Source organism: Microchirus variegatus (genome assembly GCF_963457635.1).
Source record: "Microchirus variegatus genome assembly, chromosome: 15".
In the NCBI taxonomy this organism is placed as follows: domain Eukaryota; kingdom Metazoa; phylum Chordata; class Actinopteri; order Pleuronectiformes; family Soleidae; genus Microchirus; species Microchirus variegatus.
Genome location: NC_139816.1, coordinates 1,823,714 through 1,840,150, shown reverse-complemented (window position 1 = coordinate 1,840,150; position 16,437 = coordinate 1,823,714). Strand labels below are relative to the sequence as shown.

Sequence of the window (16,437 nt, the reverse complement as noted above, 5' to 3'; positions counted from 1 at the left end):
ATTCTCACTGCAGCACAAAGTGAACTTGGTTTATTTATAGGAACCAGTGGTGATTTTCCAGATTTCTCACTGTCGTTACTCTGGGAAAGCAACGCAGTTCTAAGATAATAGAAAGAATCAACGCTTATTTATAAGAAAGTAAAATGAATGACTTAAATTAACCAACACAACAAGTACACAATGAACATGGCAACCTTAAAATCCAAACTGACAATACTGCACACAAAAAACCCTCCCGTTAAAAAGAATATAAGTTCAGTGCAAACTCAATAACTCAGAAATTAATCTACAACAACAACAACAACAACAACAACAACAACAACGTGTTCTCCTCCACTTATGAACCTACTACATCAGAAATGGAATCTTTCCTAAATAAACACTTTTAGGAAGTGAGCTGACACGTTAGACCAGTGGTTTGGAGCGTGGGAGGAGCCAGATAATGGGAACATTCAAATGTAATGGGAGGTGTTTAGCCAGAGAAAACTACTACTACACTACACACCCATTTTTAACACAAAATACCTAATTCAAATACTTTACACAAAACTACCAAGAGTTGGACATGGATCACTGAATAATATTATTACGAGATAACCTTATACACTAGTTTTAACCTGAAAAAAGAATAACCCAGCTCTGGATTAGCAAAATAACCCATGCATATTTTAGAGAGTAATAATGTCATTTTGACTGAATAAGTTATTAATTATTTTTGAAATAATCTCTTGTCTAACAGAAAGTAAATGACAAAATCACATGATGACACACATTGTTGGCCTCATCAAGGTCAAAATAATGGAGCATAATTATTTATTTTTTTCCTGTTTGAGCTGATGTTACCTGAATGTTTCCTGCTGACATGTAACTAACAGCCTCGTGATGCGTTCAGGTATTTTCATGTCAGTAGGAAACGGCAGCACTGAACAGGTCGTAGCCCCAATACAAAAAGGTCCATGACTTTGATTCTTCTTCACTAAACAAACATGAAAGCATCGTGTCCACTGGCTAACCTGGCTAACATTAGCATACCAGAGCCAAAGCAGCAGCTCAGGTCTACTCTGGAGGTCACACTGACCACTGAGGCTGCTTTCTGATCAAAGTGTCTTTAAAAAGAACATCATCAGTGATGGATGTGATGTTTGTGTTTGCAGACGTCAGAACCAGAGATGGAGAGAAGAGACTCCAGGACCCAGTGGTCTGTCTCTGAAGAGTGACCGGTCTATGAGACCACCTCTAAACTTCAGTAATGAACCTGGAGCCTCAAACACAAAGTAAGAGACACTTTGTCCTGTGAAGGAATCAGATTCATAAAACACACACACACACACACACAAACTGTGAGCAAGAATGTGACGTAAAGAGCGTGTGACGTAAACGTAAAGAGCGTGTGACGTAAACGTAAAGAGCGTGTGGCGCAAAGAGCGAGAATGTGAAGTAAATTACATAAAATTCATGAAGAAACATTTTTGGCCTCATCACGGTCAAAATTATGGAGCATAATTATTATTATTTTTCCTGTTTGAGCTCATGTTACCTGAATGTAACGGCAGCACTAAACAGGTCGTAGCCCAGGCACAGACAGAAGGTCCACACTAAACAAACATGAAAGCATCGTGTCCACTGGCTAACCTGGCTAACATTAGCATACCAGAGCCAAAGCAGATGTGAAGCGCGAGAATGTGACGTAAAGAGCGTGTGGCGTAAAGAGCGAGAATGTGAAGTAAATTACATAAAATTCATGAAGACACATTTTTTGCCTCATCAAGGTCAAAATTATGGAGCATAATTATTTTTTTCCTGTTAAGAGGGTGTGACATAAAGAGCGTGTGACGTAAACGTAAAGAGTGTGACGTAAAGAGCGTGTGACGTAAACGTAAAGAGTGTGACGTAAAGAGCGTGTGACGTAAACGTAAAGAGTGTGACGTAAAGAGCGTGTGACGTAAACGTAAAGAGTGTGACGTAAAGAGCATGTGATGTAAACGTAAAGAGTGTGACGTAAAGAGCGTGTGACGTAAACGTAAAGAGTGTGACGTAAAGAGCGTGTGACGTAAACGTAACGAGTGTGACGTAAAGAGCGTGTGATGTAAACGTAAAGAGCTTTTGATGTAAAGAGCATGTGACGTAAACATAAAGAGCGTGTGACGCAAACGTAAAAAGGGTGTGACATAAAGAGGGTGTGACGTAAAGAGGGTGTGACGTAAACGTAAAGAGGGTGTGACGTAAACGTAAAGAGGGTGTGGCGCAAAGAGCGAGAATGTGACGTAAACGTAAAGAGGGTGTGGCGCAAAGAGCGAGAATGTGACGTAAACGTAAAGAGGTTGTGGCGTAAAGAGCGTGTGACGTAAATGTAAAGAGGGTGTGACGTAAACGTAAAGCGGGTGTGACGTAAAGAACGAGAATGTGGCGTAAATAACATAAAATTCATGAAGACACATTTTTGGCCTCATCAAGGTCAAACTCATGGAGCATAATTTCTTTTTTTCCTGTTTGAGCTGATGTTACCTGAATGTTTCTTGCTGACATGTAGCTAACAGCCTTTTGATGCCTTCAGGTATTTTCATGTCAGTAGGAAACGGCAGCTCTGAACAGGTCGTAGCCCCAACACAAACAGAAGGTCCACACTAAACAAACATGAAAGCATCTTGTCCACTGGCTAACCTGGCTAACATTAGCATACCAGAGCTAAAGCAGCAGCTCAGGTCTACTCTGGAGGTCACACTGACCACTGAGGCTGCTTTAAAAAGAACATCATCAGTGATGGATGTGATGTTTGTGTTTGCAGACGTCAGAACCAGAGATGGAGAGAAGAGACTCCAGGACCCAGTGGTCTGTCTCTGAAGAGTGACTGGTCTATGAGACCACCTCTAAACTTCAGTAATGAACCTGGAGCCTCAAACACAAAGTAAGAGACACTTTGTCCTGTGAAGGAATCGGATTCATAAAACACACGCACGCACGCACGCAGAACCACTGTGAGACAAAGTTGTAAGAACATAAACCCAGAATGTCTCACGTCAGAGGACAAGTTTGTCTCGTGTCTCCAGTCGTCACTGAGCTCAACATTTGCTTCAGTTCATGAAGGTCAACAAACAAACAGTTGAAAGACGAGGGTTTTCATTCACTGTCTCAGTCACACACATGTCCACCTGTCACTGACATGTCACTTATAAAGAAATGTCTTCACAGAGACATGTCCACCTGTCCCTGACATGTCACTAATAAAGAAATGTCTTCACAGAGACATGTCCACCTGTCACTGACATGTCACTTATAAAGAAATGTCTTCACAGAGACATGTCCACCTGTCCCTGACATGTCACTAATAAAGAAATGTCTTCACAGAGACATGTCCACCTGTCCCTGACATGTCACTAATAAAGAAATGTCTTCACAGAGACATGTCCACCTGTCCCTGACATGTCACTAATAAAGAAATGTCTTCACAGAGACATGTCCACCTGTCCCTGACATGTCCCTAATAAAGAAATGTCTTCACAGAGACATGTCCACCTGTCCCTGACATGTCACTAATAAAGAAATGTCTTCACAGAGACCAGTTTGCTGTTTCTGTGGACGAGCAGACGTCCTGCTGTCCTCTTTGTAAGGACGTCCTGAAAGATCAGGTCTCATCGTCGGACCAGTCTGGTCCACCAGGAGACTCCTGTTGTCCCCATTGTGGACAGAGACCCAGACCAGGACCAGGACCTGGATCACAGACACAGAGTAAGACAGAACTTGTATCTGCTGATGTCTTCACTGCTGAAAACGGCATCAATATTTAAGATGATGATAAACGAACAGAAAATGAAAAACTAAGCCAACATTTGACTGAAGCTCTTTCATCACAGAATTTCACATAAAGATCATGTGACAAAAAAAAATCCTCCACATTTGTTCTCGATCACTTTCACTTTGAGCGCGAGCAGATGAACAAACTTTGAAAATGAAAGAACAGGAGAAAAATGTTTCAAAGTTAAAGCTGTTACTCCTGTTAATGAAGATGATTCAGTTTAATCCTCTGCTGCCCCCTACAGGCTCAACAAAGGGTTTTTCAGCTTTTCTATTATTGTTGTTTTCTCTGCAGATGATACACTTTCCTTCACAATCACCACAATCATTGTAGAATGATTCAGACTTTCACAAACAACATATTACAACAAACATCACATAAAGACGTGACTTTGTCAGGGTTTTTTTTTTTTTTAAATCAAAAACCTTTAAGTTTTCTTGATGAAAATAATCCTCAGCTGCTCAGATTCTTTCTTCAGTCTGACTTTGTCTCTTGTCTTTCAGCAGATGTTGGTCTGCAGGAGGTTCTAGATGAACATAAGATCAGTCTGAGGAGGAGATTTGAACATGTGACTGAAGGAACTGAAGGAAGAGGAAGTAGAACCCTCCTGAACAGGATCTTCACTGAGCTCTACATCACAGAGGGACAGAGTGAAGAGGTCAATACTCAACATGAGGTGATGCAGCTGGAGACCACCTCCAAGAAGAAGATGGTCCAGGACACTCCCATCAAGTGCTGCGACATCTTTAAAGCCTTACCTGACCAGCAGGGGCGCATCAGAGTGGTCCTGACCAACGGCGTCGCTGGTGTTGGAAAAACCTTCTCGGTGCAGAAGTTCACTCTGGACTGGGCCGAGGGTTTGGAAAACCAGGATGTGAATCTGCTGATTCTGCTTTCGTTCAGGGAGCTGAACCTGATCAGAGATCAGCAGCACAGTCTTCTCACTCTGCTCCATGTTTTCCATCCAACATTAGAGAAGGTCAGAGCAGAGAAGCTCGCTGTCTGTAAACCTTTGTTCATCTTTGACGGCCTGGATGAAAGCAGACTCTCACTGGACTTCAACAGCAGGACGCTGGTTTCTGACGTCACACACAGGTCATCAGTCAACGTGCTGCTGACCAACCTCATCCAGGGGAATCTGCTTCCCTCAGCTCTCATCTGGATAACTTCTCGACCTGCAGCGGCCAATCAGATCCCTCCTACATGTGTTGACAGGGTAACAGAAGTACGAGGCTTCACTGAGGACCAGAAGGACGAGTACTTCAGGAAGAGATCCAGTGATGAAGATCTGTACAGCAGAATCATCTCACACATCAAGACGTCCAGGAGCCTCCACATCATGTGTCAAATCCCAGTCTTCTGCTGGATCAGTGCTACAGTTCTGGAGCACATGTTGACCACAGAGCAGAGAGGAGAGCTGCCCAAGACCCTGACAGACCTGTACTCACACTTCCTGCTGGTTCAGACAAAGAGGAAGAAGAACAAGTACGAGAAAGGACCTGAGACGAGTCCACAGGAGCTGATGGAGGCCGACAGGGACGTTCTTCTGAAGCTGGGGAGGCTGGCCTTTGAACATCTGCAGAAAGGAGACATCATGTTCTACCAAGAAGACCTGGACCGGTGTGGTCTCAGTGTGACAGAGGCCTCTGTTTACTCAGGAGTTTGTACGGAGATCTTCAGAAGAGAGAGTGTGATCTTCAAAAAAACAGTCTACTGCTTTGTTCATCTGAGCGTTCAGGAGTTTCTGGCTGCAGTCTACATGTTCCACTGTTTCACCAACAGGAAGACAGAGGTACTGCAGGACTTCCTGGGAGAAGAATGGTTAGCCCAGATCCAAACATCTCTTTCCAACAAGCTCTTTTCATTTTTTGGAATCGTTGCTAAAAGAGTCTTATCTCTGAATGTGTTCCTGAAAGCAGCCATGAAGAAGTCACTTCAAAGTGAAAATGGTCACCTGGACCTGTTTGTTCGCTTCCTTCATGGACTCTGTCTGGAGTCCAACCAGAGACTCATAGGAGGTCTGCTGGGTCAGACTCAGAACAGTCCAGAAATCATCCAGAGAATCATCAAGAACCTGAAGGAGATGAACACAGACTACATCTCACCTGACAGAAGCATCAACATCTTCCACTGTCTGACAGAGATGAACGACCAATCAGTGCATCAGGAGATCCAAGAGTTCATGAAGTCAAACAGAGAACAGGAACTCTCTGATATCCACTGCTCAGCTCTGGCCTACATGATGCAGATGTCTGAGGAGGTTCTGGATGAGTTGGACCTGAGCAAGTACAACACATCAGTCCAGGGAAAATTCAGACTGATTCCAGCTGTGAGGAACTGTAGGAAGGCTGAGTAAGTTCAGACATGATCAATAACATCATCAATCAGTGATGATTAATGATTTGGTTTATCAAATACATACAGAATTCATTCTTCTCATTTTGTGAGTCAGCTGTTTTTTTCCCTGGAGAATTTTAAATGATGAACGTTCAAAGTGAAGATTTGTCAGCTGGTTGTGATTCTTGTTTTGAACTGAATGAAAACACCAAATAACAACATGCTTGATCTCAAGTCTGTGTACATGATAAGACAGAAACCTTTACAATATTATAGAGAGAAGAGAAACCAACAGTTCACATATTGAACACTTGGGGTCAGCGGAGAGATAAATAACTCTCTTTTAACAGAAGAAGAAATCTCTGACAGAACCAGACTGAAACATGTGCAGCATCTACAAACATCTGTGAAGAGTCACATCTGATATGTTCCATAAACACAGACTTTATGGTTGAGAGAGTCAGTGTGAAGTCGTGGTCTCAGCTCTGAACACATGATCAAACACTGACTGGTTTCAAGCAGCAACTTTGTCTCTGAAGTCTCATCTTTTATTCTTTATTCAGGTTGAGTGGCTGCAGTTTGTCAGAGATCAGCTGTTCTTCTGTGGCTTCAGCTCTGAAGTCAAACCCCTCTCATCTGAGAAAACTGAACCTGAGTGACAACAAGCTGCAGGATTCAGGAGTGAAGCTGTTGTGTTCTGGACTGGAGAGTCCACACTGTAGACTGGAGACTCTGTGGTGAGTTCACTGACTGAAGCTGTTTTTTTACACTTTCACTTCATTAACATTAAACTAATTTGATTGACTGATGTATAAAATAAACTCCTTAAACACACATGCACATTTAAAAATGAATATGTCATGTCATTCATGAATATGAATAAATAAACAGATGTTTCCTTAAAAAAACGTGCAAAATGTGAAGGAACTGATGATTCATGTGTCAATTGTGTCCCAATTGACACATGAATCACGCCCACGTCACAGAACTGTGACACTTTTGACAAAATCTGGACAATGAATCCACACTTGGAGGATCCAGTCTTATGAACTGAGACACAGCTAGAGTCTGGATCAGGCTGTACTTTTCTGGACACGACTGAACCTATGGGCTGAAATATGTGCCACCAGAAACTGAATTTGAATCATTTATATTTGAATTTGAATCGCTAAACTTGAATAATTGCATTAAAAAACTGAATTTTAATCATTTATATTTGAATTTGTATTGCTAAACTTGAATAATTGCATTTAAAAAACTGAATTTGAATCACATGATATGAATTTCAATTGCTAAACTTGAATAATAGCATTAAAAAACTGAATTTGAATCACATAATTTGAATTTGTATTGTTTAATTTGAATTATTGCATTGAAAAACTGAATCTGAATAGTATAATTTGAAATTGAATTATTCAAATTCAACACTCCATATGTCTTCGCATTCAGTTCTCACGATTCAAATTCAGTTCTCACAATTCAGATTCAGTTCTCAAAATTCAGATTCAAATTACTGCGACAGACATCCGGTTAGTTCAAGGATGAAGGAAGAGCAATCGAGCGCAGATACAGGATAATCGCTTTGGATTTCACCAGAACACAGCATTAGAGAAAACAAACCTGAAATAAATATTTTTCTGTGTCCCAGAACGCGGTTTTAATATCATTTGAGGCGAGATATTCGTGATTTGGAATTCAAAAATGTGGTTTGTGTATTAAGATGTGATGTATTTATAGTTGGGAGGTGATCAGCTCCGCCTCAGCAGACGCTCGGTGCGTGCAGTGCCCGGCACAGAGCAGCCTTATCTCGGCCTGCCCTGTTGAAAGGATCCGCTGGCTCAGACGGCTCCGTCTTTAGATATTTGGTGTGATCGAGAGATTTGTTGTTGACGCGTTACTTTGTTTTCTAATGTAAACGTTTTGACCTGATAGTTTGAAATTCTCTGTCGTATGAATGTTTTATTTATTTTAACTTTGAATGTTAGCTGGGTTGGGCACAGCACCCCCGCGACGCTCCGGTGGAGGATAAGCGGTAGATAATGGATGGATGGATGGATGTCAGCTGAGATTGGCACAGCACCCCCGCGACCCTTAATGAAGCTTAGCACAGCCACCCGCCATTCAAACAGTACAACACTGAAGTTACGCTGCTGTTCCAATTGAAGAGATGTGTTGTGGGATGTAACACTAATGTGTAACCAGACAGCTTTGGGACACGGCGAGTGCGTGAGTGAGTGCATGCGCGCAGCCGAGGCGCGGTGCACGAGCTCGCTCCCCCGTGAGCGGAAGTCGGGTGTTTGTTTACATGTTTGCCAGTGAATGAATAGTGACGGTGACCGGAGCAGATGGTGAGCGTGTTGAATGTTACTGTGCAATCAGCTAATAAAGCTGAATTCTCTTCAGCAAAAACGGCCTGTCATGTGTGTGCCATCAGGAGATAAAGCAGGAAAGGTTAACATAAGAATGAATTAATAATGTGTTCGTCTTGATTTCAAACTACAAGAGCTGCCACGAACGGCTTCATTAACCACTGGCTGTAGCTCTATCCTACCGGTAAGTTTCACTTTATGTTAGTTTGTTTACTTGACTGGACTTGTTTACGTGCTACTGGTTAGCAGATGTGAGGCTGACAAACTCCGATCTATCCGGCTGCTTCAGCTAATTGCTAACTTAGCAATGTGAGATGAGAGTGTGTCAGCCTCTCATCTGCTTACCAGTAGCACATAAACAAACCCAGTCAAGTAAACAAACTAACACAAATTACCGGTAGGATAGAGCTACAGCCAGTGGTTAAGGAAGCCGTTCGTGGCAGCTGTTAACAATGCCAAGCCGGCAGATCCTGTATCTGCGCTCGATTGCTCTTCCTTCATCCTTGAACTAACCGGATATGTTGTAGTAATTTGAATCTGAATTTTGAGAACTGAATCTGAATTGTGAGAACTGAATTTGAATCGTGAGAACCGAATGTGAAGAGATACGAAGTGTTGAATTTAAATAATTCAATTTCAAATTATACTATTCAGATTCAGTTTTCCAATGCAATAATTCAAATTAAACAATACAAATTCAAATTATGTGATTCAAATTCAGTTTTTTAATGCTATTATTCAAGTTTAGCCATTCAAATTCAAATTATGTGATTCAAATTCAGTTTTTTAATGCAATTATTCAAGTTAAGCAATTCAAATTCAAATATAAATGATTCAAATTCAGTTTTTTAGTGCAATTATTCAAGTTTAGCTATTCAAATTCAAATATAAACAATACAAATTCAGTTTCTGGTGGCACATATTTCAGCCCATATGAACCCCACATTTAGACCAGACTCACTACTCTGACTGTCAGGCAGATGCTTGTTAGACTTTATTTATGGTTATAACAAACAACAAAAGTTCAGATACACATGCACACTTGTTTAATACCATATAAGGAAGTCAAAGACATTCACATGATGATCATGTGATCCTGCAAATGAACAGTTTTAGCTGGAAAAAACTGGTTTCAAGCAGCAACTTTGTCGTCTGAAGTCTCATCTTTTATTCTTTATTCAGGTTGAAAGACTGCAGTTTGTCAGAGATCAGCTGTTCTTCTCTGGCCTCAGCTCTGAAGTCAAACTCCTCTCATCTGAGAAACCTGAACCTGAACGACAACAATCTTCAGGATTCAGGAGTGAAGCTGCTGTGTTCTGTACTGGAGAGTCCACACTGTAGACTGGAGACTCTGTGGTGAGTTCACTCGCACGCACGCACACACACACACACACATGTTAGGTTTACATGTCTTCAGAGGACATTGCATTGACTTACATTAATTTCCTGGAGATTTACTCTAACCTTAACCATAATTACTATGGTGGTGAGTTCACTGACTCTCTGTTACTGTTGTAAATCTCAGATGTATAATCCACAACTGAACCTCATTAATGTTCACACATCAATTGAATCAGTGATTGTGAATAAATTAGGGCCCTATGAAATCCGTTTTTTTTTTTTCAAATTCCGTTTTTTTTCCTTTTTAATTTATTAGAATTCCGTTTTTTCCGTTTTAATTTTTTTTAAATTCTTTTTTTTTTACCTTTTATACTTACTTTACCACCATAGAATGTGTGCTTTTTATGTCAGTGAATAAAATGCAACTTTCTTCTTGAATCCACTGATTTCTCAATTGTTCAATTGTTTTCACACTTTTTCAATTAAATCCTAATTAAGTAATTGCCAGTGAATCTTAAAACAAGCCATGCAATGCTGGTCACATTTAAAAGTAAAATAATTAACACGAATAAAAAAGTGGTAGTGCCCCCTCATCTGGTGCAGACAGATTTCTGCGCACCGCCCCTGCACCGTACTGTTCTCCCTCTCCTGCGCCGTCCGCTTCTCCGTATCCGACTGGCTCATTTCTCTACACACAATATTACACCTACAACTCTGCAATTAAGGGAATAACAGATGCATAAGATGAGCCGATGTCTTTAGTTAACTGTTCAAAGAGAGAGAATGTTCTCTGGTGTGAAGTGAATGTCGCGGGGAGTTCATAAGTTTAACTTTTGTACAAAGAGACTTTCCGGCATTTAATACGCGATGTTCCACAGTTTACTCGCGGTGTTTCGGCCGCCAAATTATCGGTGCATTCCTAAGTATAACATCTTTATTGACAATAACAATAAACCGTAATAATGGCGTATTTGATGGTGTGACTTGAGTTTCAATCGGCACCTGGACAAGGGGACGCTCGCCGGTTACATGCGGGCGCAGCGCACTTGTTCCACAGTTTAGAAAAATCTGTGGTGTATAAAAAAAGTGTATATAAAGTAAATAAACAAGCAATATGCACTGGGGGAGACCCAGCCCGGGTGAGTGTTTGTGAGGAGATGCACGGGTGGTGCCACAAATGAGGGTTCCCCAGAACATTTCCCCAGACAAACGTTCCTTCTCCTCAGCATTTCAGCCACATTATGTCAATTTCCACGATATTCCACGTTTAACATTAGATTCCGTTTTTATTTGCCAATTCCGCGATTCCGTCCGCGATTCCGTTAACACGGAAATCATAGGGCCCTAATAAATGAATTCCATTCTAAACTGTGGTTGTTCCATGTTTCCACTTTTTCTTCTCTTAGATGTAGAATTACGATCTTTTCACACCTGACTTACTATTTTTTCTTCCACGTCAATCCTATTTGTTTTCAAATCTGTATCAGTCACTGAATCTCACTGAGCAGCTTTGACTTTTTCTGACAGAAGTTGATATTTTTCATCACAACACAAGATCCTCACAGCTGATATTTGACTCATACATTAAAACAAAAACACTTTATCTTTGTGTTTTATTCTTTATTCAGGTTGATTGACTGCAGTTTGTCAGAGATCAGCTGTTCTTCTCTGGCCTCACTTCTAAAGTCAAACCCCTCTCACTTGATAACCCTTGACCTGAGTAAGAACAATCTTCAGGATTCAGGAGTTCAGCTGCTGTGTTCTGTACTGGAGAGTCCACACTGTAGACTGGAGAATCTGTGGTGAGTTCACTGACTCTATTACTGTTGTAAATCTCAGATGTTTAATCCATAACTGACCCTCATTAATGTTCACACATCAGTTGAATCAGTGATTGTGAATAAATGAATTCCATTCTAAACTGTGGTTGTTCCATGTTTCCACTTTTTCTTCTCACAGATTTAGAATTATGATCTTTTCTAAGTTTGTTCATTAATTTTTTTTTCACGTCAATCCTATTTGTTTTCAAATCTGTATCAGTCACTGAATCTCACTGAGCAGCTTTGACTTTTTCTGACAGAAGTTGATGATTTTCATCACAACACAAGATCCTCACAGCTGATATTTGACTCATACATTAAAACAAAAAACGTTATCTTTACGTTTTATTCTTTATTCAGGTTATGGGGCTGCAGTTTGTCAGAGATCAGCTGTTCTTCTCTGGTCTCACTTCTGAAGTCAAACCCCTCTCATCTGAGAGAACTGGACCTGAGCTACAACAATCTGCAGGATTCAGGAGTGAAGCTGCTGTGTTCTGGACTGGAGAGTCCACACTGTAGACTGGAGACTCTGTGGTGAGTTCACTGACTGAAACACATAAAACACACGAGAGTGCTGGTGAGGGTAACGGTATCTAAAAACCGGAAGTCCACAAAGTCCTTCAAAAGTTCTATTCTTAGCTCCACAGTGCAGCACAGAGTTCTACACAAACTTCCAGCCTCAGATGATTTATCTGTCCAGTGGATACATGTTACATATGACGGCAATGTGCCTGCTAGAGCCTGCAAATGATCACTTTTCCAAATGCTAACTGCTGTTAGCTCCCAGTAGCCTCTGTGGCTGATGTCATTTCCTTTCCCTTAAGTTTTGTTTTACTTCTTTTTAAGGTGAACCTAAAGAGATACTACTAAACAGAGCGTTGTGAACGGGGCTGTTTTGTCAGGGTGATTGAACCGCTGTGGTGCTTCATCTTTATGGTATTTTGACCAAAGCATGTCACTGACATGTTCATTAGGACACCAGGGAACTAGGTTAACTTGGAGAAATAGGATATAATATGACTCCATAAAAAATAAATGAATAAATACACAGATGTATCCCTATAAAATGGGCAAAATGTACATGAACTGATGATTCATGTGTCAAACAACAAAAGTTCAGATACACATGCTCACTTGTTTAATACCATATAAGGAAGTCAAAGACATTCACATGATGATCATGTGATCCTGCACATGAACAGTTTTAGCTGAAAAAAAAACTGGTTTCAAGCAGCAACTTTGTCTCTGAAGTCTCATCTTTTATTCTTTATTCAGGTTGAATGACTGCAGTTTGTCAGAGATCAGCTGTTCTTCTGTGGCTTCAGCTCTGAAGTCAAACCCCTCTCATCTGAGAAACCTGGACCTGAGTCGGAATAATCTTCAGGATTCAGGAGTGAAGCTGCTGTGTTCTGGACTGGAGAGTCCACACTGTAGACTGGAGACTCTGAGGTGAGTCCACTGACTCTCTGTTACTGTTGTAAATCTCAGATGTTTAATCCACAACTGAACCTCATTAATGTTCACACACATCAGTTGAATCAGTAATTGTGAATAAATGAATTCCATTCTAAACTGTGGTTGTTCCATGTTTCCACTTTTTCTTCTCTCAGATGTAGAATTATGATCTTTTCACACCTGCCAAGTTTTTTGTTTTCAAATCTGTATCAGTCACTGAATCTCACTGAGCAGCTTTGACTTTTTCTGACAGATGTTGATGTTTTTCATCACAACACAAGATCCTCACAGCTGATATTTGACTCATACATTAAAATAAAAAACTTTATGTTTGTGTTTCATTCTTTATTCAGGTTGAATGACTGCAGTTTGTCAGAGAACTGCTGTTCTTCTCTGGCCTCACTTCTGAAGTCAAACCCCTCTCATCTGAGAGAATTGAACCTGAGCTACAACAAGGATCTGAAGGATTCAGGAGTGAAGCTGCTGTGTTCTGGACTGGAGAGTCCACACTGTAGACTGGAGACTCTGTGGTGAGTTCACTCACACGCACGCACGCACACACACACACACTTTAGGTTTACATGTCTTCAGAGGCCATTGCATTGACTTACATTAATTTCCTGGAGATTTACTCTAACCTTAACTATAATTACTACTGGCCTAATCCTAACCCTGACCCTAATCCTAACCTCAACCTAACCTTAAAACATATCTTCATCTTAAAATTTTGTCCCCATAATGTGACTGTGTTTACAGGTTTAGGTCCCCACAACATTAGTAATACCTGGACACACACACAGTCATCTAAAGTCTCATGTTTTATTCTTTATTCAGGTTGAGGGGCTGCAGTTTGTCAGAGATCAGCTGTTCTTCTCTGGCCTCACTTCTGAAGTCAAACCCCTCCCATCTGAGAGACCTGGACCTGAGAGGGAACAATCTGAAGGATTCAGGATTGAAGCCTCTGTCTGATCTTGTGAAGAGTCCAGATTACAGACTGGAGACTCTGAGGACAGTGAGTCCAGATGACAGACCGTACTCTCTGAGGTCAGTAGAGTTAGGCTGAATCCCAATTCCACCCCCCTTCCCCCTACCCCTTGTTTTTGCGCATTCATGTGAGGGGTAGAGCTGTCTCATTTCTCATAAGGGTTAAGGGCTAGGGCCAAGCCGTAGGGCTACGTAGCCCTCGAAACGAAGCTTCCTCAGGACCACACTTGAAACGGAGGGCTTTGAGGACTTTTCCAGCTTCCGCCGGGTCACCTGTCAGCAAAGTTTGAAAGCTGGCCGTTAAAGACTCGCACAAATGTATTTTCAGTATTTTAATTACGACAGTCATGTGTAATGATTGTATCGTGGTCTTCTTCAATTGTCAACGGTGTTTCTGAATCACTAGTCAAGTTTGTTTTGAATTACTAGCTAGTCGTAGCCGATGCTATCCCGGCGTTCCTTTCGTAAGTGGTTAGCTAGCTGCTATCGCTATTTTTTTTAACATTAACAAATTGTTCCGGAGTGCATAGTTACGTCTTCAGGACAGAACAGAAGATTCTGTCCCTGCTCTACTCCGCTCTGTCTGCGAGCAGCTTTCTCCCTCTGCACCGTGTGTGCATGCGTGTGTGTGTGTTGCTATGGTAATGCAGCGGATCTGCAGTCGCTGTAACTGTGTGTGTGAACACTCCTCACGTCAGCGTCGCCGCCGATGTCGTTGGTTAGCAGCTGACTGTCGCAAAAACTGAAAAATAGCCCAGGCAACAGACATTACTTGTGAGGACGGCATTTTTGGACTACATCAACAAGCATCGCATCGGCTTGTTGATGTAGCAGTCCGCGAGCGTCGAGTCCGGACGACGTGATGACGTAATGGAGGTGTGTCTCATTTCTTAGGGGAACGTTCGTACACCTAGCTCCCTCAACTCTGTTTTGAGGGCCAAGGGGAACTCCGACAAAGGGGTAGGGGGAAGGGGGAGGGCTAAGGGGTGGTATTGGGATTCAGCCTTAGAGTCAGTGTCCACTTCGATCAGTGATGTTCAGAGCAAAGATCCAGTGTTTCCTCAGTGAAGCTGTGAGAGCAGAATAGTGACAGACTTCATGGTTGGACACAAAGACACACAGAGACAACAGTCGACCAATCACACGAGCCAAAGAGCTGCTGGTGATCATGTATCACACACTGTAAAAACAGCACCAATACAAATAAGACAAATATTCTTGAATTGGTTTTAAATGATCTTGTAGTATTTGGTTAGATAACTTAAAACTAGCTTGTAAATCTACAGCTACTTTCAGAATCTAATGTTATTTTCCTTAAAACTCTGAAAAACTGACCAAAACTATCAAGAAATGACCAAAATATAATGAGAAAAAAACATCAACAACAACTTAATGTCCCTAAAATATATTTCCTAACAAATAATTTCCGTAAAAGTACACAAAGTATGGATTTAAGGTCTGTACCTGTCGTGTGACCTTTACTTCCATGTCAACATAGATGAACATAAAGGAACAGCAACCCCTGCTGGTGAGGAATAGTTCCTGCCAACAAGAATCTGAACACTTCAACATACAGAGACACAGCATTAGACTAGCTCGATTTAGTCAGACTAACGTGTTTGCATGACATTAAGAAAACTGAATTGTTGTCGTAGTCTGACTAAAATCTGACTTTTAACATGAATGTAAACACACTGAGAGATTCTGACTCTTCTCTTCTGTTGTCTTCTCTCAACAGGTTGAGGTGGTGGTCATGATGAAGGTGTGTGTGTGTGTGTGTGTGTGTGTGTGTGCGTGCGTGCGTGTGTGTGTGTGTGCGTGTGTGCGTGTGCGTGTGTGTGTGTGTGTGTGTGTGAGACATCCTGTTTCCTTTGTGTGCTTTGTGGCTCCGCCCATTTTTGCTTATTCCACAGGTGCCTCAAGTTCAGCAATCAAACACAGTTCATAAAGCTGTGGAAAACCTGGGACGGCTCCCTCGCTCTCCCTGGAGCAATGCTTATTTCTAATTACTGGTACGTGGGATAATTTCTCCAGTGGAGAAAGGGTGGTTGTTCTTTACTTTAGTGTTTTATGTTTGGTTTGTTCTGACTCTTTAAGTTAATTGTGTTTTTCTCCCTCTTATAGACCCAACAGCTACTTTTGGAGCAGCTTGTTTTAAGTTTACCTTCTGTTTGTTTCTTTTGTAAATAAACTCTTTATTTACGGCTACGTTCCGTTTGCCTCAGCCTTTGTTCTTTTAAAATATCCCGAGGTTGTTGTTTTTACCTTGTTACTCCCCGCATCCCCTGGACTTGCTCGGGTATGTTCCATCTGTTGGTAAGTCAAAAATATAACATCA

General features: G+C 41.4%; 1 protein-coding gene across 1 annotated transcript in view; it reads left to right on the top strand.

Annotated features, from left to right (window-relative positions):
• Nucleotides 1-16,437, top strand: part of LOC310937223 (uncharacterized protein) — a gene marked incomplete at its 3' end in the record, with an annotated part of 30,367 nt that overhangs the window by 12,129 nt on the left and 1,801 nt on the right. The window contains exons 14-23 of the mRNA XM_083901453.1: nt 893-902; nt 1,162-1,274; nt 1,386-1,437; nt 2,793-2,905; nt 3,554-3,726; nt 4,300-6,145; nt 12,936-13,109; nt 13,469-13,645; nt 13,950-14,127; nt 15,838-15,861. Of these exons, the coding sequence (XP_083757579.1) occupies nt 893-902; nt 1,162-1,274; nt 1,386-1,437; nt 2,793-2,905; nt 3,554-3,726; nt 4,300-6,145; nt 12,936-13,109; nt 13,469-13,645; nt 13,950-14,127; nt 15,838-15,861 (2,860 nt within the window). The remainder of the gene's footprint in view (nt 1-892; nt 903-1,161; nt 1,275-1,385; nt 1,438-2,792; nt 2,906-3,553; nt 3,727-4,299; nt 6,146-12,935; nt 13,110-13,468; nt 13,646-13,949; nt 14,128-15,837; nt 15,862-16,437) is intronic.